The sequence below is a fragment of the Narcine bancroftii genome, chromosome 4, assembly GCF_036971445.1.
Source record: "Narcine bancroftii isolate sNarBan1 chromosome 4, sNarBan1.hap1, whole genome shotgun sequence".
NCBI classification, from domain to species: Eukaryota; Metazoa; Chordata; class Chondrichthyes; order Torpediniformes; family Narcinidae; genus Narcine; species Narcine bancroftii.
In genome coordinates this window covers 77,618,488-77,644,043 of record NC_091472.1, presented here as the reverse complement: position 1 = coordinate 77,644,043, position 25,556 = coordinate 77,618,488, and the positions used below count along the sequence as shown (strand labels likewise).

The 25,556-nt window shown below is 39.3% G+C and overlaps 2 protein-coding genes across 10 annotated transcripts in view; one reads left to right on the top strand and one right to left on the bottom strand.

The window, feature by feature from the left end:
* wdpcp (WD repeat containing planar cell polarity effector) overlaps positions 1 to 25,556 on the top strand; it is a 291,775-nt gene that overhangs the window by 22,711 nt on the left and 243,508 nt on the right. For 6 of the 8 annotated variants that reach the window (XM_069931706.1, XM_069931702.1, XM_069931704.1 and 3 more), the window contains exons 3-4: positions 5,317 to 5,431; positions 8,590 to 8,657. The exons of 1 other annotated variant lie outside the window; for it this stretch is intronic. The gene's annotated coding sequence lies outside the window, so the exon portion shown is untranslated. Of the gene's footprint in view, positions 1 to 4,380; positions 4,491 to 5,316; positions 5,432 to 8,589; positions 8,658 to 25,556 lie in introns of those variants that run through there. One more of the 8 variants, XM_069931703.1, reaches the window with a different exon arrangement.
* The window catches only part of mdh1ab (malate dehydrogenase 1Ab, NAD (soluble)), a 32,917-nt gene continuing 7,442 nt past the window's right edge, over positions 82 to 25,556 (bottom strand). For both annotated transcript variants that reach the window (XM_069931713.1, XM_069931714.1), the window contains exons 4-9: positions 11,457 to 11,632; positions 4,099 to 4,221; positions 3,590 to 3,766; positions 2,689 to 2,802; positions 577 to 666; positions 82 to 399 (exon numbers count right to left, since the gene is read on the bottom strand). In XM_069931713.1, coding sequence (XP_069787814.1) covers positions 274 to 399; positions 577 to 666; positions 2,689 to 2,802; positions 3,590 to 3,766; positions 4,099 to 4,221; positions 11,457 to 11,632 — 806 coding nt within the window. In that variant the 3' untranslated portion in view covers positions 82 to 273. The remainder of the gene's footprint in view (positions 400 to 576; positions 667 to 2,688; positions 2,803 to 3,589; positions 3,767 to 4,098; positions 4,222 to 11,456; positions 11,633 to 25,556) is intronic.

Here is a 25,556-nt window from a genome sequence, read left to right as displayed (position 1 = left end):
ACTTTATACTCATCCAAGTCTCTTATTTCTAAATTGGGAAATCAATACAAATTACTGAAGAAATAAAAGAGGCAAAAGATATTGATAGGAAGTTTACTTTTTTTAATATCCATTTCTGGAAAACCTCCTCACATAGAATAGTAATGCATTTATTGAATATTAACTGTTACAGTGAAGGTGATATTCCTTATTTAATGTTTTTATTGATTCAACAGATCCAACAGTTGATTTGTTTTGCTGGAACTATACATTGTATTTTGATAAACAATGATTTCATATACTTGTCAGGAACTCAGTGGCTGCATCTCTCTCTTCAACTAGTTCAGCAGCAGTATCTTTCATCTTTGCACAGGAGAAATCATTGATTGGCAAACAACTGACAATACTCCAAGTTTTATCCTGGAACAAAGGCAGGCAATTAATGAACACTTGCATCACTAGCTTTTATTAAGAATAGGAATATTTCATACCAACATTGTTGAAACCAAACTATTCCAGTTCACAATTCAAAATAATTCAAGAACTTTTATTGACACATAATATGTACAATTTCAAGGAAAGCAAAAAGAGGTTTACCTTGATTTTAACTGGGAAAGAATAGACCAAGTCACTTGGGATATGGTATTCATTTTCATCAGAAATCACTCCCATTGACACCCATTCACCCTGGGATAGGGAGAAAAACACTTTCACTCATCTGTAGCTTTGTTTTGGAAACATTACAATAAAAAAAAAAATCAAATGTTCAACTAAATTAGCAACTGCCACAAAATTCAACCTCCGACCACCATAAAAGATATGTTAAAGAATGTTTGACAGAAGACACAAGATACTGCAGATGTTAAACTGGATCAAGTATCTGATGCAGGATTTTAAAATGAAACATCACATATCCCTCTCCCTCCACAGATATTGCCCAACTTGGAGTTCCACCAACTGTTTATTTTTCCTCTTGAATTTTGATCTGAGAGCTACTTTTCACATAATTTTCATTTATTTTGTCTGCAAATCATGATCAACAGGTTGCCTAAAGCATGCAATGAGATGTGACAATTTATATTCAGAGAGCATCATAGAACACCAACATTCCATTCTAAACAAAGCTCTGGACTCTCAGTCCAACTTTTACCAACCTGCAACCTTGATAATAAATCTAAAACATGCATCAACAATGCTTTTAACCTAACGTGTTCAAAAAGTCATTAACTCAGAATACAAAAGAGCAAAAATCAAACTGCATGCATTTTTCTTAAAGTCACTAAAATTGAATAACACTGTACATTCCAAATACAAGCCCTTTAGCCCACCATGACAATTAACCCACTGCCAATAGTCAACCATCTTGTAACATTAATACTACATTATTTTTAAGACATAAAACAGGCCAGTTTGGCAAATGAGCTTGTGCCGCTCAATTCACACCCATAAACTACACCCCCGGTAGATTTTAACGGTGGGAAGAAGCCAGAGCCCTGGATAAAACACTGGGAGAATGTACAAACTCCTTACAGACAGTATGGAACTTGAACCCTGGTCCAGTTAGACCAGGTCCAGTTAAATCTAACTCCCTTAGATTTAACTGCTCTCACACAAACTAGACAATTTACAGCGATTCAACCTACCAATCTGCACATGCTTTTTTTTTGGGGGGGGGGGGGTGGAGAGATGTGAGAAATTGATTTATTTGTCAACAGCAGCAACATAAAATGAAAAGTTTTGTTTTGAGTACTATCTGCAAGCCAAGTCAACCTATAGTTATAGCAGGTTACAATTCAAAGAGTGCAGGATACAGATAAAGGAACAGTTAAACAATGCAGGGGCATCATCATTAAACAGAGGACCATTCAAGAGTCTGATAACAGCAAGAAAGAAATGTTCCACAAATCTGGAAGCTTCGGTTGTGGGATGGGGGGGGGGAAGAGAGACTGATCAGGGTGGGATGGATCCTTTAATGTATTGGCAGTTTTGTGAGGCAGCAAGATGGATTAGAGGGTGCTTTACAAGATAAGTTTGTAATTCCTTCACAATTCTCTAGTTTATTGCAATATTGGACTGTGTCATTCCTGTCCAGGATATTTTTGATGATCCATCTATTAAAATTGGAAAAAGACATTGGGAACACACCAAATTTCCTTAGGATTCTGAGGAAGTAGATTTGTTGATGTGCTATACTCGTCATGGCATCAACGTGACTCGACCTGGACAGCTTGTTGGTAATATTCATTCCTTAGAACGTGAAGCTCTCCACCGAGGGTTCTTCACCAGACAATTTACTCTCCGTGGGCCTGCCAATGAGGTCTCCTTATAGCATCTTTTCTCAGTTTACCAGTGACAATTTTCTCTGAAATTTCCTCTGCAACCTTTAGTGCCAGCAATCCTATCCTGTAAAGTGGTGGAGAATAGTGTACACAGAGCTGAAGGGTCATCATAAGAAAACATTGGGTGCCAAGACAAGACTCTTGTTTGGAGGAAAAGTCAATGAAAAAAATCTATTTTGTCATTTAAAAAAAAAATCAAAGAATCTTTTAAGAGGAAATATATGCAGAGACCTCAATATCTACCCTACGAGATGTTAGCAAGTAGAATGTGGGAGTTTAGCCAGAAGCAGAAAATGGAGACTCAAACACCCACTTCAGGAAAAAACACAAACGCAATAGTTTGTCCATTTCAAAGTATTAACTAGCATACCTCAGGAGTACCAAACCAGATATCTCTCATATGATCAGAGATTGCTTTAGCAGCTGACATTGCACTGGAAAGCTTCCTCGCCTGAATCACTGCAGCACCACGTTGCTGTATGGTCTTTTGGGAGAAATAAAGAAAATTAATCCAAGTTCATGAACTTAGGTCTCTCACTCACCCTCATTAAATTTTAGTGGATTATGTGCCCATTGGCTCTGCTGGTGCACTTAATCCAAAGAAACCAAACACATTTATACTGGTGCATAAATATTGAGATGAATAAATACCTTTAAAATAATATTGACTACAAATAGGCACATCTGAGGAAGTCACTTCATACAACCCAAATTAAGCTTTGTTTCTGATTTTAAAACTTAAAATATGCAATGTTTAGAACATTGATACAAGACAAAGCAATTTCATTCATTGCAATCAACTGTGCTAAAACTAAGGACGAACTTGTCAAAAGAACAGTGTAATTTTGTAATTATTTAGGCTTCTGTAAACCATTGTATGAGTTAAAACCACAGCAAGAATACAGCAGGTATTCACTCGTCATCTTCACCTATGAGCATCTTGTCAAAAAATTGTTCAGGATAAAATAGTTCTTCATTGTTGCAATCTTTATTTGCACATAGCCTCTAACAATTTCTTCCAAACACTACAATAATCACCAAATGAATGTACTATAGTATTATGGTTGGTGTTTCACAATCCAGTAAGGATATGAAAGACAAAATAGCACAACATGATAATTTAGAAAGAAAAAAATTCAAGTCAGTCCCTGTAAAATAATTAAAGGAAACCAACCCAAAACAAATACCAATTCATCCATCTCTACATGTAGTTGCACTAATTGTTTTTCCTCCCAATAAATGCAAATATTTATAATAATGCTGTTACTTACTTTAATAAAGTCATTCTTCAGCCAGTTATCATCCTTTATGGCATCAATGACACTCATTTCCTTTCCATGAATTTTCACAGTTGCATGATGTACATCTGGATATTGAGTAGAAGAGTGATTACCCCAGATGATAACATTCTTGACATCATTAGCAGGTACATCCAATCTAGTTGCAACCTAAAAGAGAAAACAAGTTGTAATACAAACTGTTAACAAGAAACAGAATTTAAATAAATAGAGAGAAAAATATTCCAACCTTTCAAAACACTGACAATGTGATATTCAGATTAAGAGGTGTTCACATTTGGGTTATTTGGAAATTTAAAATTGTTCCAGTCTTCATTCAAATGACTTCAGCATTCACCCACAACTTCCAACCAAGCACAAGAAACTATCCAAATGAAGAATATACATGGGAGGCAGTTTGAAAGGTAATTAAAACTAATATCACATCCCCTTGTTTAAATCCCTAAACAATTGCATAAAAAAAAGATGATATTGGATAATACCTGAGCTTTTGCTCTATTATGATCCAAGCGAGTCAAGCAAAAGAAATTCTCTTTGGGAATTGATGGTGCAGACTTCAGTGCAATCAAACAATTGGTATTGGCAGGGTTGCCCACAACAAGAACCTGGAAGAAATTATTTCTTTGTTTATTGCAACATAAAGTATGGGTAGAGCCAACTGTACACACTGGTTTAATCACACCGGATCAAATGTATAAATAAACAATTTGAATTAAATTGTATAAGCATTGAATTTGTAAAATTATGTGCAGTTCTGGTTGCTGTACTAGAGGAAGGAAGCAATAAGCAAGAGAGAATGAAGAAAAGATTCACAAGAATGTTGCTTGGACTGAGGGCTTGAGCTACAAGAAAGCTGATGAGAGACCTTTTGGAGGTATACAAAAATCATGAAGGGCATAAATAGATAATTGCAGGTTTTTTTTTAAAGAGCATAGATTTAAGGTGAGAGGGAAAGGCTCAAAAGGGGATCTAAGGAACAATTTCTTCACACAGAGAATGGCAAGTAGATGGAATAATTACTACAATTACAATGTTTAAAACTTATTAGAATAGCTACATAGCTGGTGTGGACCGGAGACACAGCACTGCTCCGCAGGGTCCAAGCATTCAGTCCTCATGCCAGTACCTCTGTTCAGGCTTAAATGGCCTGTTAAAGGAGCCAATGGTGTTTTCAATTAAAATCATGCAACTGTGGAGTCTATGCCCAAGTTGGCAGCATCCATGCTTGGCAGCAGCCATAATGGGTTGTAGACTCCAGGGGAGCAGTGGACTGGCACAAGGCACCAGGGGAGAATACCCTCTTGAGAAGCAGAGGAGACAACCCTACAGGACAGTGACCACGGCAACATACCAGGTAGGGGCTTAGCGACTGAAGAACCCTTCAAGATGGTGACCATGACAGCAGATCAGTAAGGGGCTCAGCAATTGAAGGACCCAACAGGCTGCAGGCAGTCAGCGACATGCAGTCAAGGGACTCGTGGAACTGGGATTTGTGATTGTGCTGAGGGCAAAGAAGGGCTCCCGTATGATTGTGTCGGAACTTGGAACTCCAGTCACTAATGGACCAAACGTTCGCAGAGGGTGCAGAAATGCTAGGGGTGAATCCACAGATACTCAGTGTCTCTCAAGGGACACTTTTGTTGCTGTATTTTACTGTAAGGGACAGTAGACAACACTAATGGCAATTCTTTGCCTTACAGCAGACAGAAGGAAATTTAAATTTCATATAATGATTGTATCTTCAGAACTTCCCAATTAAAACCCTGATCCAAGACACCACAGTAACAGGGCAACAACACCGAGCTAAACACAAAGGTCAGTATTCACTTCATCCAAAGCCTTTTTGAATGTTAATGAACCCCCAATTCTTATCCACATGAAATCCTGAACATGCTCTTTGCCAGTAATTGTGCACCCTATTTCTCCCAGTTCTCAAGTTTAAATTCATCTATGCCACTTCAACCAAGAATAAACCTTTGTTATTTTAAAGATCCATTAAACCTTTATTAAATTAAAATGCCCCAAAAAGACCAAAGAGATTTTTTTTCTTTGTTTCAGATTATCCTTAAAACTCATACTTTGCTCAACTTTTAACTCTGAAGAAACTTGGAATGTAATTTTCAAATTGGTTAATAGCACATCATTATGTGCTTGACACTCCCTCCTACAATTTAAAGTAGTCCATAGAGCTCACATGCCCAAAATCAAATTATCTTGTTTTTATACGGATAGATCTCCTCATTGCGATAGATGCAACAATGGAGATGCTTCATCAATTCATACATTTTGGACATGCCAGAGCCATAAGAAATACTGGAATGAAGTATTTCAAACTTTAAAAAAAAACTTATTTAAAACTTTTAAAAACAACATAAAATCAATAGCCACAACAGAAAAAAATATTTTTATACAATATAATGAACCCCCCCCCTTCTCCCTCCCCCTCAGCCAGCCCCCTCAAGGGGAGCCAAAAACATAAAACATATATTTTAAGATATTTCCAAACCCATATATTCTAAATAAGATGACCACATTTTAACAAAAAAGAGTAATTATCATGTAAATTGTGTTATTTTCTCCATATAAATACAAGATCTCAATACATTATGCCAACGCACTATATTAATCTCTACATTGTCTTTCCAAGTAATTGCTACACATTTTCGTGCCACAGATAACGCCTAACATATAAATGCAATTTGAAACTTATCCAACCCCAACCCAGTCAAAGAAACCATATAACCCAACAAAAGAATCTCTGGATCTAATGGTAATTTAATTTTAAATAATTTCTCCAAAACCAACCAAAATAGTTGTACCCTATCACAAGACCAAACTGCATGCAAAAAAGTTCCAGTATTTAAATCCACATCTAAAACAAGAATCCGAATTACTAAATCCATATTTTTTCAATTTCTCAGGAGTCAAATAAAACTGATGCAAAAAAATAATTAACCAAACGATATCTTACATTAGTTAATTTAGTTACCCCTTAATGACACATAACCTCCCAATCCTCTTGAGGTATAACACAAGTTAAATTGCTTTCCCATTTATTTCTAGATTTCTCCAAATTCTGTTTTTCCATAGTTTCCTGTAACAATCGATATATATCTGAAATAAAACTTCTCTTTGGTATAAAGGAAATCAAATACTCAAATTTTGTTAACTTAGGTAAACTCATCTCTTTACCTTAATTATCCCTTATCAAAGCTCTAAGTTGGTAATACACAAATAAAGAATTTACCAATATACCAAATTTCTCCCTCAATTGATTAAAAGAAAGAAACTGTCCTTCAAAACAATCCTGAATCACTTTTATACCCTGGAAATACCATATCTTTACATACCTATTAAACATTGAAAAAGGAATAAGATGATTTTGATATAATGCAGTTTGAATTGATAATTTACCTTTTGTTTCTATAACATCATTTCTTTTAACCCATATCTTTAACAAATGTTTTAATACTGGCATATCATATCCCTGCAATAAATTCAAATTCCACTTATATATAAACTGGTGAACATCAAATTAAGAAATAAGGTTCACTCCACCTAAGCCCAACTAGGAGGCGGATTAACATCCATCATTCTACTAACAAACCTCAACTGTGCAGCTTCATAATAATTTTGAAAGTGAGGCAACTGGAGTCCACCTAGTGCATATTTCCATGTCAATTTCTGTAAAGCTACTCAAGGTAATTTTCTCTTACATAAAAATTTCCTCACCACTTTATTTAAATCCTGAAAAAAACCCTTTGAAAGTAAACACAGTATTGACTGAAATAAGTATTGAATACGAGGAAAAATATTCATTTTAATACAATTAACTTGACCTATTAATGTTAGTGGAAGATCCTTCCATTTAATCAAATCCATTTTAATCTTTTTCAATAAGGGTACATAATTTAACATATAAAAATTGATAGTTTGCATTCAGTTACTCCCCAAATTGAACTAAACATTCTTGTAAATATTTCAAAGACTGTTCTGGATGTGTCGAATAAATCAATACATCATCAGGAAATAAATTAATTTTATATTCATCATCTGCAATTCTTATCCCTTTAACCTCATCATTCTGTCGAATTGCCTGAGCTAATGGTTCAATGACCAATGCAAACAAGGCTGGTGACAATGGACAACCTTGATGAGTTGATCACGATAATTTAAATGGCAAAGAGATTTGGCCATTCATCACCACTGTAGCAATGGGATTTTTATACAATGCCTTAACCCAACCAGAAAAAAAAGGCCAAAATTAAATTTCAACACCTTAAATAAAAAAATTCCATTCAACCCTATCAAAAGCTTTTTCCACATTAAGCGTTGGTTGGTTGGAACGCTGTCTTGATGCACTGATCAACGTTATCAATCTAAGAACATTATCATACGCACATCTATTCTTAATAAAACCTGTTTGATCTGTTTGTACCATCTGAGGTAAATATTTAGCAAGTCTATTTGCCAATACTTCAGCCATTATTTTATAATCTACATTTAATAAAGAAATTGGTCAATACGAAGCTACATTCAACGGATCTCTATCTTTCTTTGGAATCACTGTAACTATCGCCCTAGAACAAGATTCCGGTAGTGACTGATCTTCAGTATTGTTGGAGAGAGAGTGGCACAACTCTAACAGCAGATGAGAATCCTAGCTTTGCTGATAGCTAGACAAGCAGTTTTGATATAGTGGAAAGTTAATGTTTCACCCACTCACATTCAGTGGTTACAAGATATCATACCTTTTAAGTTGGGAAAAAAATTAGATATAATATTAAAGGTGCAAAGCCTGAATTTGATAAGATGTGGGGCCATTCATGGATTATCATAATCATCTGAGGATTTAAGTGGTGTGGATGCTCTGTGGGAATATTTTTAATATATACAGATAAACTTGTTCAGAGAGGGGATAGATTAATAGGGATTAAAAAATGTTTTTCCTTTTTTCCCTTTTTATTTTTAAGACAAAAAAGTAAAGGGGGCTTAACTACAGAACAACATATTCACATCAGAAAAGTATAAAATATCTCACGTAAGGGAATTTTACAAGTATTATTTGTATAATTTTTGTATTCATTATTATTTTTGGTCATGGCACAAGTTATGATTTAATTGTTTAATTATTATAATTACAAAAGTTGATGTCTTGAACAAAACAAGTTATGTAATAATTATGGTTATGCTTCCAATTTAAAATTGATATGTATATGATAGGATTTATGTCAGCGTTAGCTTATCTTATGTAAAGGGTTTTTGTTAAACTCAATGCAAATATTTTAAAAAGAAAGCAAAGACAGAAAAAACATGTAGATCATCAATTTCACTTTTTATTTCTTATATCTATTTCAGCACATTTTACTTTAATTGCTATCCAATTCATTGACATCACATGCAGATGTGTGGCTCAAGCTACAAAAGTACTCTTTTGTGATCTCTGAAGTTCCTATTTATGTCATTTTTGTTTAAATCAATTGTCTATCTATAGGCACAACTTATTTTATTTAGTCATACAGGACTACCTACTTGTGACAGGTGCGAAGTTGAAATAGCCACTAACTCACATGGTCTGGTCATGTTCAAAACTAGATAATTTCTGGAAAGGTGTCTGAAACTAACAAAAATTGTAGGATTAGAATTATAACCAAATCTATTAACAGCTGTTTTTGGAATCATGACTGCGGAGACTGGGCATATACCTGTTTCTGCACACCAAATAATTCCCTTTTCAACATTATTGGTTAGAAAAACCATATTACTAAATGGAAGGTTCCTAATCCACCTACTTTACTTCCATGACCTCTGCTGTTGTGTCATGCTTAAGTTTGGAGAAAATTAGAAGACGGACATCTTTTAAATTTGATGTTTGGTGACCGTTTATTCAATATTTCCATATTGTTTAAGAAATCAATTTTATACTGGATTCTCTCCTAGTTCCTGATGGTTAACTGGAAGCCCTTTGCTTTCTTACTTTACTTTCAGAAAGGACTATCAATCCTCTTTTCATTTCTTTTTTTTAAAAAAAGATTAGTTAGAGAGGATTTTGTAATAAAATTTTTTTTTCCTCTTTTTTTTTCCTTTTGGTTTTACAAGAGGAAGAAATTCATGGCTAATCTTTTTTTCTTTGGCTTGGCTTCGCGGACGAAGATTTATGGAGGGGCATGTCCACGTCTGCTGCAGGCTCGTTGGTGACTGACAAGTCCGATACGGGACAGGCAGGCATGGTTGCAGCGGTTGCAAGGGAAAATTGGTCGGTTGGGGTTGGGTTTTTCCTCCTTTGTCTTTTGTCAGTGAGGTGCGCTCTGCGGTCTTCTTCAAAGGAGGTTGCTGCCCGTCGAACTGTGAGGCGCCAAGATGCACGGTTGGAGGCGATATTAGCCCACTGGCAGTGGTCAATGTGGCAGGCACCAAGAGATTTCTTTAAGCAGTCCTTGTACCTCTTCTTTGGTGCACCTCTGTGTCGGTGGCCAGTGGAGAGCTCGCCATAGAACACCATCTTGGGAAGGCGATGGTCCTCCATTCTGGAGACATGACCCACCCAACACAGTTGGGTCTTCAGCAGCATGGATTCGATGCTTGCGGACTCTGCCAGCTCGAGTACTTCGATGTTGGTGATGAAGTCATTCCAATGAATGTTGAGGATGGAGCGGAGGCAGCGCTGATGGAAGCGTTCTAGGAGCCGTAGGTGATGCCGATAGAGGACCCATGATTCGGAGCCAAACAGGAGCATGGTTATGACAACGGCTCTGTACACACTGATCTTTATGTGTTTCTTCAGGTGGTTGTTTTTCCCAGACTCTTTTGTTTAGTCTTCCAAAGGCGCTATTTGCCTTGGTGAGCCTGTTGTCTATCTCTTTGTCGATCCTTGCATCAGATGAAATGGTGCAGCTGAGGTAGGTAAACTGGTTGACCGTTTTGAGTTCAGTGTGCCCGATGGAGATGTGGGGGGGCTGGTGGTCATGGTGGGGAGCTGGCTGATGGAGGACCTCAGTTTTCTTCAGGCTGACTTCCAGGCCAAACATTTTGGCAGTTTCCGCAAAACAGGACGTCATGCGCTGGACAGCTGGCTCTGAATGGGCAACTAAAGCGGCATCGTCTGCAAAGAGTAGTTCACGGACAAGTTGCTCTTGTGTCTTGGTGTGAGCTTGCAGGCGCCTCAGATTGAAGAGACTGCCATCCGTGAGGTACCGGATGTAAACACCATCTTCATTGTTGAGGTCTTTATTGGCTTGTTTCAGCATCATGCTGAAGAAGATAGAAAAGAGGGTTGGTGCGAGGACACAGCCTTGTTTCATACCGTTGTCAATGGAGAAGGGTTCGGAGAGCTCATTGCTGTATCTGACCCGACCTTATTGGTTTTTGTGCAGTTGGATAACCATGTTGAGGAACTTGGGGGGGCATCCGAGGTGCTCTAGTATTTGCCAAAGCCCTTTCCTGCTCACGGTGTCAAAGGCTTTGGTGAGGTCAACAAAGGTGATGTAGAGTCCTTTGTTTTGTACTCTGCACTTTTCTTGGAACTAATATAGATTTGTCAAATACTAATATGGTTTTTTAAAAATATACTTGCAAGTACATGAATGTAATGCAATTCTCCTCGTATACATGTTCAATATAACTGAATAAACAGATTTAAAAACCCCCGATGTGTTTTGAACGGTGGCAGGGAACCAGAGACCCCGGTGAAAACCCTCACAGACAGCGTGGGATCCGATCCCCAGTCTCAATCACTGGCACTGTAAAGGCATTGCGCTAACCGCTACACCAACCATTACAATCTTTCACATTTATCAGTAAACTCAATATGAAGACTGCAATTGAACTGAATTCTTCTTACCTTGACTGTCTTCTTAGCAAACTTATCTAAAGCAGCACCCTGGGATTTGAAGATCTTTACATTGGCCTTCAGCAAGTCTTTCCTTTCCATTCCTTCCCGCCTTGGCATTGAGCCCACAAGAATTGCGACATCAATTAACTCAAAGGCTACCTCCTCCTTGTCAGTTGAAATAACCTCTAAAAGAAAAAATAAATTAAAAAGGATCGAATTACAATGGCCAAACATTTATCTACATATAGATCTTAGTTATTAAACATTCCAAATTTAGACTAAAATTGCGAACAGCTTGGCTTCAGATATCTTGCAGAGGATAGAATGGCAGAGATAATTTGGGGCTAGGGCAGTGCATTACCTCCAAGTGCATTGTCAGGGAAGCTTTTCCTTGTTGATGACATGCAGACACAGATTTAGCATGGAATTACAGTACAACTCCGATTATCCAAAATGGTCGGGACTGGGCCCATTTCAGATAAATGTTCTTTTTTTCCCCCCGAAGAACCAGTCATTTTTTAAAAAAAATAAAAAGTCCATTAGCAACAGCATTTATACAACAACCACCAATAAGGTAATGTTTTTTAAGCATTAAAATAAAGTTTAATTCTCACAAAAAAAAAATGCTGATCACCACTGATCACTGACACTTTTGATGAGGCCCCAAGGTTCTCTGCTCCTGGGGCCGAAGACCCAACATCCCCGCTTAGTTCTGCTCCAATAAACTTTCAGATAACTAGGGATTTCATAGAATCGGAGATGTACTGTAGTTAATACTGCTTTCATAATGAGATTGATGAACAAAGAATAGCTTGCCATTTTTATAGTGAGCCATGACATATGCAGAATTTGGCCTTTGGTCTTTTTAAACTAGAAATTTCAAGCTTTTAAGGACAAGAGCTAACAGCTAAAAATCAGCCTTAGAAGTCTTTGTCAAGATCCAATTCTGAACATGAACGCAGAAGCATTGAAGGATGATGACATTATTTTTTTGTGTGAAGTACCCAAAGCAAATACACATAGGAAAGATTTAAATACCTGTTAAATCTCAATATTCCATACTGGGAATTGTATCCATTTGAAGAACAATCTACCAACGTTGATGCAAAAATTCAAGAGAAGTTGATTGATCTTCAGAGTGATGTAATTGCACACCACAAGTTCAATCAATTTAAAAAAGATTTTTGGGTTAAGAATGATCTGCCAAATAGATTTACGAAATTATAGAAGGCTAAAATATTTTTCATTGCCTTTCCTTCAACATACTTTGTTGAATGTAGATTCAGGAAGGTAGTTTGCTTGACAAAATCCAGGAACAGATATGATATCACAAGAGGTGAAATTCAACATCACTAGCCATTTTGGAATCTGGCATCAATAAAATAGAGACACAGACATCAAACTCAAGGACCTCACTAAAATTTTTTAGTTTACAAGAATTATTTAAAGTTCTTTTTGTTTTCACATCTTTGAGTTTATGATTAATGTTTCCTAATGACTCATTGTGGACAATCCATTGATCTCCAAGAATCTATTTTTTTTTTAATTGTTTTTTTTTAATTTTTGTAATATCTATGTTCATGTTTTCTTCTTTCCAACATGTTCACTAAGAATCATTCTCCATTTGTCTGTCTAGAATCATAAACCACAGATTTTACACTCAGAATAAAAGCCTGTTTTCTTTTCACCTTGCACAACAAAAAATAATTTTGTTTATTATGTAGTTCGTAGGAGAGAAGTGTGGAAGAAACTAAATTTGACTGCTTCACAGGAAAGGCATCCCATAAATTTTGAGCAGAGTCCCATAGCGATCATAGCCAAAAATAGGTTGAGAATAGCTGGTTTTACACAATTTCCAAAAAGAAAGCAACTAAAGTAGTGGTTCTCAACCACCTTCTTTCCACTCACATACCACTTTAAGTATTCCCTATGCCATCGATGCTTTGTGATCAATAGGATTGCTTAAGGTGGTATGTGGGTGGAAAGAAAATGTTTGAAAACCACTCTTTTAATCTTACCTAATTAACTCGTTATGTGCATGGTTTCATAACTCCAAAGGAAAAAGGCCAATGAACAAGCAAATTATTTCAGTAACAATTGGGTCTAGAGCAGTGATTCTCAGCCTTCCCTTCCTGCTCACATACCACCTTAAGCAATCCTTTACTAATCACAGAGCACCGATGGCATAGGGAATACTTAAAGTGGTATGTGAGTGGAAAGAAAGACGTTGAGAACCACTGAACTAAAGCAAGAGCTCCCATAAAATCAGGAGATGAAAACAAAAAAAAAAATACAGGTATGCACCACTTAAGGTCCACGATACATTGTGAAATTGGGAGTTATCTGATGTGGAAGTTGTATGAACACCATATTACTGCATATACTTAGGAAAACTATATGGGATGTTGAACTTGTGCTAAATTGTGTCCACTGTTGTTTGCCTAGTTTGCTTTTTTCTTCATAAATTTCTTTATACGCAGCAAACACTGCATGAGCATTCCTCTCTATCAGTGAAAAGCTTTCAGTGTTTGGGTCCATTTCTTCAACAAGCAGTTAAGATCTGCAAAGAATTTGACTAACCCCTTAAGAGTGAACCTCTTCTGCCCCTGTTCTTCTCCTTCTTCAGTTTTCCCTTCCCTTGCCCTTTCTTCAGCTATTGGCTCTTGCTCTAGCTCCAGCAACTCTTCATTTGTTAGTTCCTCAGGAACCATCTCTAGGAGTTCTTCTATGTCCTCATCGTGTCTGTCTAGGTTCAGGTTTTTGTTTACTATGTTGATGACAGCAATCTCATCATCTTTTTCAAATCCTTTAAAGTCATGCATTTTTTCCCCCATATGACATTCAAGTACTCTTTATGCATTGGTAAATGTTCCTTCCAGAATTGCATCAGTGTCTTTCCAGCATCATCAGTTGCAGAAACAGCTTAAGAAAAGGTTCTCAGGTAGTAGGCCTTAAATGTTGCAAAAAAAAACAAACCCCAAACACCCCTTGGTCCATTGGCTGGATTAAAGAGGTGTAGTATGATGGGAGGAACACCACTTTGATGTTGGAATGGAGTCACCAATGAAAGGGGATGTCCTAGAACATTGTCAACAATTAGCAAAATCTTGAAAGGTATGCCTTCTTCCAAGTAGTACTTCTCCATTTCACTGGCATCGAGAAGGGCATCCTGAAATAGCATTTATGTAATCCAGGACATTTTATTGCTCCTGTAATAAAACGGCAAGGTGTGTTTGTTAATGTTCTTGAAAGCCCTGGGGTTTTCACTATACCAAATAAGAAATGGCTTTAACTTGTAGCCAGCAACATTGCCTTCTAACAACACTGTAATTCTCTTTAAAAGCCTTAAAGCCTGACATCGACTTGGCCTCCTTATGGATGAAGGTCCTTTCAGGCATTCGCTTCCAGAATAAGGAGGCTTTGCCTATATTAAAAATTTGCTGGGGCAAATAACCTCCCCCTACAATTAGTTTATCTAAGGTTTCAACAAATTCTTCTGCTGCCTTCGCATCAGCACTCGTAGACTCACCACTCACTTTCACATTATGCAGCAAAAAAAATGTTTGAAGCACCTGAACCACCTAGAGCTAGCTTTAAACTCAATATCATCATCTGGTCCTTTTCTTTAAGCATCTGGAACATGTTTTGTGCCTTAGCAGTCATCGTCAACACGCTGAGAGGGACTCACTTTTGTGTTTGGTCCTCAATCTATATCTGATAATACAAGTAGACCCCAACTTACGATTGGGTTCGGTTCCGGGACTCACATAGCAAGTTAAAACAATACAGCACTCTAAATAAAAAATAAATTTTGAAAAAACATTAAAAGTTGAAAACCTTTATTCAAAAGCCATTTACATTGAAAAAAAAAACATTACTGCAACGTACACAGCTGAGAGCACACTGGGTGTCGGGAGCTTGGCTGGGTGTGTGGCCTGGGAGGGCATCACCGCGTCACATATTGCAAGTGCAGGGAAACATCAGACCTCGAATTCAAAAATATAGATTCTGATCATCTCAATTTCAAAATATCATATATCAGAACATTGCAAGTTGGGGTCTATCTGTCGGTCCCTCTTGTATTTTCATTAGCCTTGTAGCTTTCAGTGGAGCTGATCCTTTAACAGCTTGGAGAATTTTTGTTTTTGAGGTTTGTTGTGATTGTCGAGTGCGATGTGCCCAAATCGAGAGCAATAGCATTCACTGTTTTTCCAACTTTGTGTTTAATAATGTTTTGTTTCACTTCCAAATTGATACTTCTCCTTTGCCTCTTACTGCTTACTGGTTTTGCTGTGCTTGGGAGCGATGATCAAATAGAAAGTACAGTACCTTTTGTATACAAAAGGCACAAAATACAAGTGTTGCATGTGGGAAGTTACTGCATACGTCCGGTTACATCTGCTATATTTTGTTCTCCAATCAGGGTTTCTGAACTCTATTATAAGCTTATGAGATCATGGATGACTATGCAGTCTGATGTTGCCTGAACAGACGTTAAGCAGTGCATAACTGTACATAAATGCAAATCAGATCAAAAAAGTGGTTCATGCCACTGGATGAGAGAATGACAAACTTTACATTTTCCTTCAAAATATATGCAAGGATTAATCAAACAACTACAATTTAACCTGTCTAAATTCAGTGATAGGGAAATATTAAATAGAAGACAAAATTGGTCAATATTATTAGTCACTTGAATAACAAAGTTTGCATGTTTGATCAGCTTTTGTTTAAAAAGAGGTTTATTAACAATATACAACTAATGTTATGCATTATGGATTTTTTTTTTTAAGAAAAGCAATGATCATGAAATAGCTGGATAAAAAAAGTTGGTAGAAAAAAAAGAAACTTCTGCAGCAGGAAGGTGAAAATGTCCTAAAATGCAAAAAGTTTGATGTGCAGAACACGTTTAAAATTTGTCAAAGATAAATCTTGACATGCAGTGAACATGAAGCAAAAGTGATCCATGGCAATAAGACAAGGACAGGACAATTAGAAATGGTACACAAAATTATACTGGATCCTGACTTAATAAAAAAGTACTATGCCATTTAAAACAAAGAATTTAACACAGAAACTTGGTTTCAAAATGTTCCGCCATGTGGAATATAAAAAAATGCTGGAAAACTCAGCAGGTCAAACAGTGTACTTTATATAGCAAAGATAAAGATACAGAATCAATATTCTGGACTTGAGACCTTCATCAAGGTATGGACAAAATGTAGACAGGCACCCAAACAAAATGTGGGAGGTCATGACTAATTCTTTGGCTTGGCTTCGCGGACGAAGATTTATGGAGGGGGTAAAAAGTCCACGTCAGCTGCAGGCTCGTTTGTGGCTGACCAGTCCGATGCGGGACAGGCAGACACGATTGCAGCGGTTGCAAGGGAAAATTGGTTGGTTGGGGTTGGGTGTTGGGTTTTTCCTCCTTTGCCTTTTGTCAGTGAGGTGGGCTCTGCGGTCTTCTTCAAAGGAGGCTGCTGCCCGCCAAACTGTGAGGCGCCAAGATGCACGGTTTGAGGCGTTATCAGCCCACTGGCGGTGGTCAATGTGGCAGGCACCAAGAGATTTCTTTAGGCAGTCCTTGTACCTTTTCTTTGGTGCACCTCTGTCACGGTGGCCAGTGGAGAGCTCGCCATATAATACGATCTTGGGAAGGCGATGGTCCTCCATTCTGGAGACGTGACCCATCCAGCGCAGCTGGATCTTCAGCAGCGTGGACTCGATGCTGTCGACCTCTGCCATCTCGAGTACCTCGACGTTAGGGGTGTGAGCGCTCCAATGGATGTTGAGGATGGAGCGGAGACAACGCTGGTGGAAGCGTTCTAGGAGCCGTAGGTGGTGCCGGTAGAGGACCCATGATTCGGAGCCGAACAGGAGTGTGGGTATGACAACGGCTCTGTATACGCTTATCTTTGTGAGGTTTTTCAGTTGGTTGTTTTTCCAGACTCTTTTGTGTAGTCTTCCAAAGGCGCTATTTGCCTTGGCGAGTCTGTTGTCTAATCATGACTAATTAGGAAGTATGGGAATGCCTCAGAAAAGGTGTAAAAATGACTAGAATGGTTCCAGTATGGTATACCTCAGTCATGTGAATGTACATAACTGAGTATTTTCTCCAAGCCTGGAGAAAGCTGAAAGGTTTTGTACACATTTTCAAAATCATCAAGAAAAATATAAGAAATGACATTCACGCGGCCCCAAGTTAAAAATGAGTTCAATTACCTAGTTCTGCCTTTAATTTGAATTTATATGCAAGTCAGAACAGGTACATATGGTCCTTATTTAGCATCAGTTAGTCAAATGTTTATCTAAGTATATAGTATATATTTTACCTTTATATACAGAAAATACTTCCCAGTACACGAAAATATCTTAAACATAATACAGTACACAATTATGCAGTACATAAAAATAATACAGGTAATACAGTACTGTATGCAATAATAAAACTACATAGTCATAAGATCATGATAATACTTACAGGAGATGGAGAGATGGCTACAGTACACGTACTTTCAATTCCTGTGCTTGAGATATGCAGTACGCTACTCTCTCACAGTGCTGGGTGATGGCAGCACCCCTGACCCTACACCACTCCTTCCTATCCATGCCTGGCTCCTTCGCTCGCTGCATGCTCCTCTTCCTCCTCGGTGGCCCAATTAATCTTAAAGGCTGGGCTGCCATAATGCAGGGCCGAGCGGCAGCCCCACGCCAAGTCGTGGTGGTACCAGAAGCGTTGCAATGGCACACACTACTTCTTCTCCCTGCCTCCCCTATGCCAGGCTGCTCATTCCCTCACCTACCTGCTGCTTTGCCCAGGCAGCATACAGCGTAGCCTGACAACGGATATGCATCACTGGCTGCCTGATGATTGAGCCAATGGAGGGGAGTCACGTGATGGAGTAGTGGCCGGTAGGGGAACTCCAGCCCTCTCCAGAAAAGTTAAAAAAAGAGAGAAAAAACAAAGGCACAAACTTAAAAACCAAAACAAAGTGAAAGTAAAAGTGTGAAGAAAATGGCAGCGAAGAAAGAAAAACCCAAAACAACGGGAAGAAAAGAAGGAAAGACGTCGGAAGAAGAAGGTGAAGGCCTTACCTGTCCGAAGAGGCCCGCCACGGAGAGAGAAGCCCGCTCCCTCAGGTCAGTGGAGGTCCCGGGCTCGGGACTACAAAAATGGCTCGCAGAACCGAGTAAAAGTGCGCAACCGCACATGCGCGACTCCTCATGCATGCGCGATACGCATGAAAAAAAACACACTGACGGGAGGGGGGAACAGCTGCGGAGTCGATCTCCACAGCTGAGAGAGACACCTGCAGCACAGCAGCAGGTGCAGAACACAGACAATAACGACAACAAGAAAGAAGAGGGTAAAAAGAAAACAAGGAAACAACAGATGGTCAACCCAGAGGAAGAAGAAGAAGAACAGAAAGAAGTGGAAGAAGAAGAGAAAAGCAAGACAATGGATGTATCTTTTTTTAAAGAATATATGGAATCAGTGAAAGAATGGCAATTACAAGAATTTAATGAGATAAGAAGAATTAAGAATGCAGAAGGAAGAATTAATAAAATGGAAGTGACCATATCAGAATTGGCAAAAAGAGTGGAAAATATGGAAAAACGAGAAACATTTGTAGATATGGAAGTAAAAGACTTAAAAAAGAAATTGGAAGAATCTAATAAAAAAGCTAAAGAAGCACAGGAACTGTTAGCTCAGAAGATAGATATAATAGAAAACTATAATAGAAGAAATAATATAAAGATAGTGGGCCTTAAGGAAGATGAAGGCAAGAATATGAGAGAATTTATAAAAGATTGGATCCCCAGGGTCCTGGGAAGACCAGAATTACAGGAAGAAATGGAAATAGAGAGGGCACATAGAACTTTAGCCCCGAAACCACAACCGCAGCAAAAACCAAGATCCATTTTAGTAAAATTCTTAAGATATACAACAAGAGAAAATATATTTGAGAAAGCAATGAAGAAAGTAAGAGAGGACAAAAGGTCACTGGAATATAAAGGTCAAAAAAATTTTTTCTATCCAGACATAAGTTTTGAACTCCTGAAAAAGAGGAAGGAGTTCAATACAGCGAAAACGATCTTATGGAAAAAAGGATATAAATTTATGTTAAGGTACCCAGCGGTACTTAAAATAATTATTCCAGGGCAACAAAACAGACTATTCTCGGATCCAGAGGATGCAAGGAAATTTGCAGAACAACTACAAAACCAGCAGAGAGATGAAGACATGTCTCTCTCTTTGGCTTGGCTTCGCGGACGAAGATTTATGGAGGGGGTAAAAAGTCCACGTCAGCTGCAGGCTCGTTTGTGGCTGACCAGTCCGATGCGGGACAGGCAGACACGATTGCAGCGGTTGCAAGGGAAAATTGGTTGGTTGGGGTTGGGTGTTGGGTTTTTCCTCCTTTGCCTTTTGTCAGTGAGGTGGGCTCTGCGGTCTTCTTCAAAGGAGGCTGCTGCCCGCCAAACTGTGAGGCGCCAAGATGCACGGTTTGAGGCGTTATCAGCCCACTGGCGGTGGTCAATGTGGCAGGCACCAAGAGATTTCTTTAGGCAGTCCTTGTACCTTTTCTTTGGTGCACCTCTGTCACGGTGGCCAGTGGAGAGCTCGCCATATAATACGATCTTGGGAAGGCGATGGTCCTCCATTCTGGAGACGTGACCCATCCAGCGCAGCTGGATCTTCAGCAGCGTGGACTCGATGCTGTCGACCTCTGCCATCTCGAGTACCTCGACGTTAGGGGTGTGAGCGCTCCAATGGATGTTGAGGATGGAGCGGAGACAACGCTGGTGGAAGCGTTCTAGGAGCCGTAGGTGGTGCCGGTAGAGGACCCATGATTCGGAGCCGAACAGGAGTGTGGGTATGACAACGGCTCTGTATACGCTTATCTTTGTGAGGTTTTTCAGTTGGTTGTTTTTCCAGACTCTTTTGTGTAGTCTTCCAAAGGCGCTATTTGCCTTGGCGAGTCTGTTGTCTATCTCATTGTCGATCCTTGCATCTGATGAAATGGTGCAGCCGAGATAGGTAAACTGGTTGACCGTTTTGAGTTTTGTGTGCCCGATGGAGATGTGGGGGGGCTGGTAGTCATGGTGGGGAGCTGGCTGATGGAGGACCTCAGTTTTCTTCAGGCTGACTTCCAGGCCAAACATTTTGGCAGTTTCCACAAAGCAGGACGTCAAGCGCTGAAGAGCTGGCTCTGAATGGGCAACTAAAGCGGCATCATCTGCAAAGAGTAGTTCACGGACAAGTTTCTCTTGTGTCTTGGTGTGAGCTTGCAGGCGCCTCAGATTGAAGAGACTGCCATCCGTGCGGTTCCGGATGTAAACAGCGTCTTCATTGTTGGGGTCTTTCATGGCTTGGTTCAGCATCATGCTGAAGAAGATTGAAAAGAGGGTTGGTGCGAGAACACAGCCTTGCTTCACGCCATTGTTAATGGAGAAGGGTTCAGAGAGCTCATTGCTGTATCTGACCCGACCTTGTTGGTTTTCGTGCAGTTGGATAATCATGTTGAGGAACTTTGGGGGACATCCGATGCGCTCTAGTATTTGCCAAAGCCCTTTCCTGCTCACGGTGTCGAAGGCTTTGGTGAGGTCAACAAAGGTGATGTAGAGTCCTTTGTTTTGTTCTCTACACTTTTCTTGGAGCTGTCTGAGGGCAAAGACCATGTCAGTGGTTCCTCTGTTAGCGCGAAAGCCGCACTGTGATTCTGGGAGAATATTCTCAGCGACACTAGGTATTATTCTATTTAGTAGAATCCTAGCGAAGATTTTGCCTGCAATGGAGTGGGAGGCGGCGGCCCCAGTCCAAGCACAGGGAGAGCAGCAGCGGCCCCTGCCCCGGTCCGGGCGAAGGGTAGACGGCGGCGGCCCCGATCCGGGCAGGAGCAAGGGGGAGACGGCGGCCCCAGTCCGGGCACAGGGAGAGCAGCAGCGGCCCCGGCCCCGGTCCGGGCGAAGGGTAGACGGCGGCGGCCACGATACGGGCAGGAGCAAGGGGGAGACGGCGGCCCCGGCCTCGGTCGAGTGAGGCAGGCGGAGGCCCCGGTCCGGACAGGGAGTGGGAGGCGGCGGCCCCAGTCCAGGCACAGGGAGAGCAGCAGCGGCCCCGGTCCGGGCGAAGGGTAGACGGCGGCGGCCCCGATCCGGGCAGGAGCAAGGGGGAGACGGCAGCCCCAGTCCGGGCACAGGGAGAGCAGCAGCGGCCCCGGCCCCGGTCCGGGCGAAGGGTAGACGGCGGCGGCCCCGATACGGGCAGGAGCAAGGGGGAGACGGCGGCCCCAGTCCGGGCACAGGGAGAGCAGCAGCGGCCCCGGCCCCGGTCCGGGCGAAGGGTAGACGGCGGCGGCCACGATACGGGCAGGAGCAAGGGGGAGACGGCGGCCCCGGCCTCGGTCGAGTGAGGCAGGCGGAGGCCCCGGTCTGAAGACATGTAATAAGAGTAAAAATGACCACGATCTATATGTATGTGTGTAAAGGTGTATATGTGTGTGTGTGTATATATATCCACCAGCGTTGTCTCCACTCCATCCTCAACATCCATTGGAGCGCTTTCATCCCTAACGTCGAAGTACTCGAGATGGCAGAGGTCGACAGCATTGAGTCCACACTGCTGAAGATCCAGCTGCGCTGGATGGGTCACGTCTCCAGAATGGAGGACCATCGCCTTCCCAAGATCGTGTTATATGGCGAGCTCTCCACTGGCCACCGTGACAGAGGTGCACCAAAGAAAAGGTACAAGGACTGCCTAAAGAAATCTCTTGGTGCCCGCCACATTGACCACCGCCAGTGGGCTGATATCGCCTCAAACCGTGCATCTTGGCGCCTCACAGTTTGGCGGGCAGCAACCTCCTTTGAAGAAGACCGCAGAGCCCACCTCACTGACAAAAGGCAAAGGAGGAAAAACCCAACACCCAACCCCAACCAACCAATTTTCCCCTGCAACCGCTGCAACCGTGTCTGCCTGTCCCGCATCGGACTTGTCAGCCACAAACGAGCCTGCAGCTGACGTGGACTTTTTACCCCCTCCGTATTTAGAGGAAAATATATAGAGTATAGACAAGAATTGATAAGGGAGGGAAATGGAATAGAGGGAATAAGGAGGGAATTAAAAGAGTGACCTTTGTTACATATGAAAATTGAAATCTTTTCTGGGGGGGCTGGGTGGGGAGGAGTTACGGTCACTGCAAAATCAGCTGACGTTTGCGAGTGAATTCGCAAATCCAAATGGAGAGGGGAGATGTGGTTGTCCGACAAGGGATAAAGGACAACTCAGGAGGGGGAGGGGAGATTGGGGTTAAAGAAGTTTTAAATAGGAGAATAGGGAAAATGTTTGATGTTTTAGAAATGTTGTCTTATAAAGTGTTCAAAACAAGAAAACAGAAATGGATAAGAAGGAAAGGTAATGATGGAGAAACAGAAAGAGATGATAAACAAAGTATAAAATGGCTACGCTGAACTATGACTTTAAATATTAACGGAATACATAACCAAATTAAAAGGAAGAAATTGCTAAATTTACTGAAAAAAGAAAAAATTGATATAGCATTTGTGCAAGAAACACATTTAACTGAATTGGAGCACAAGAAATTAAAGAGAGATTGGGTAGGACACGTAACAGCAGCGTTGTATAATTCAAAAGCAAGAGGAGTAGCTATATTAATTAGTAAAAATGTGCCAATTAAAATAGAAAAGGAAATAATAAATCCAGCAAGGAGATATGTAATGATAAAATGTCAGATATAGTCAGAGTTTTGGAATCTACTCAATGTATATTCACCTAACGAAGAAGATCAAAAGTTTATGCAAGATATTTTTTAAGATAGCAGATACGCAAGGGAACATATTAATAGGAGGGGATTTCAACCTGAATTTGGATTCAAATATGGACAAAACTGGGAAAAAAAATTAACAGAAAGAACAAAGTAACCAAATTTATAATTAAATCGATGGAAGAAATGCAACTTTTGGATATATGGAGGAAACAACACCCAAAGGAAAAGGAATATTCATATTACTCGGCTAGACATAAAACATACTCAAGAATAGACCTATTTTTGTTATCAGCTCGTATGCAAGATAGAGTAAGAAAAACAGAATATAAAGCTAGAATATTATCGGACCATTCACCCTTAATATTGACAGTAAAGTTAGAGGACATCCGTCCAAGAATGAAAAGATGGAGATTAAACTCCATGTTACTCAAAAGGCAGGATTTTAGAGAATTAATTGAAAGACAAATTAAAATGTATTTTGAAATAAACACGGAATCAGTGAAAGATAAGTTTATACTATGGGATGCAATGAAAGCGTTCATTAGAGGGCAAATAATAAGTTATGTAACCAAGATGAAGAAGGACTATAATCAGGAAACAGAGCAGTTGGAAAGGGAAATAGTAAATTTAGAAAAAGAATTAGCAATGAAGGAAGATACAATTAAAAAAAGAGAATTGGCAGATAAAAAAATAAAATATGAAACACTACAAACATATAAGGTGGAGAAGAATATAATGAAGACAAAACAGAAATATTATGAACTAGGGGAAAAAACGCACAAAATTCTTGCTTGGCAGCTTAAGACAGAACAAGCTAAGAAAATGGTATTGGCATCAAGGAAAAAAGACAAACAAATTACATATAATCCAAAGGAGATCAAGGAAAACTTTAGAGAATTCTATGAACAATTATACCAAACTGAAAACGAAGGGAAAATAGATGAATTCCTAACTAAAATTGAACTACCAAAACTACAAATAGAGGAACAAAATAAATTAACAGAACCATTTGGAATAGTAGAAATACAAGAGATAATAAAAAAATTACCAAATAATAAGACACCAGGAGAGGATGGATTCCCAATAGAATTCTATAAAACATTTAAAGATTTATTAATTCCACCCCTCCTGTAAGTAATCAACCAGGTTGATAAAACACAAAACACAGATTCATGTAAAACAGCAATAATTACAGTAATACTAAAGCAAGGGAAAGATCCACTCGCACCAGCGTCATATAGACCAATATCTTTACTTAACACAGATTATAAGATAATAGCTAAACTATTAGCAAACAGATTAGCAGAGTATGTACCAAAAATAGTAAATCTAGACCAAACTGGATTTATTAAAAAAAGACGCACAACAGACAATATTTGTAAATTTATTAACTTAATTCATGCAGTAGAAGGGAATAAAGCGCCAACAGTAGCAGTTGCTTTAGACGCAGAGAAGGCCTTTGACAGAGTAGAATGGAATTATTTATTCAAAGTATTGCAAAAATTCAGTTTACCAGAGAGGTATATTAATTGGATTAAAGCATTATATAAGGGACCATTGGCGAAAGTGACAGTAAATGGATATGTATCAAAGCAATTTAACTTAAGCAGGTCAACACGGCAGGGATGCCCACTATCACCTTTATTGTTCGCGTTAGCTATAGAACCACTAGCAGAATTGATAAGAACAGAAAATAATATAAAAGGGATAAAAATAAAAGACAAGGAATATAAAATCAGTTTATTTGCGGATGATGTTATAGTATACTTAACAGAACCAGAACTATCAATAAAAGAATTATATAAGAAATTGAAGGAATATGGAGAAGTGTCGGGTTACAAGATTAACGTAAATAAAAGTGAAGCAATGCCTATGAATAATGCGGATTTCTCAAAATTTAAGAAGGAATCACCATTCAGATGGCAAATGCAAGCAATAAGATACCTAGGTATACAAATAAATAAAAATCTCGGCCAACTATATAAACTCAATTATTATCCACTAATAAAAAATTACAGGACGATTTAGAGCATTGGAAAGATTTACCACTAACACTAATAGGAAGGATAAACTGTATTAAAATGAACATATTTCCAAGGATATTATACCTATTTCAGGCATTGCCAATACACCTGACAGAAAAATTCTTCAAAGAGTTAAAGAAAATAATAAGGAAATTTTTATGGAAAGGGGGGAAACCGAGGATAGCACTAGATAAATTAACAGAATGGTATAAACAAGGAGGCTTACAACTGCCAAACTTTAAAAATTATTATAGAGCCGCACAATTAAGATACCTATCAGATTTTTATCAAACAAAGGA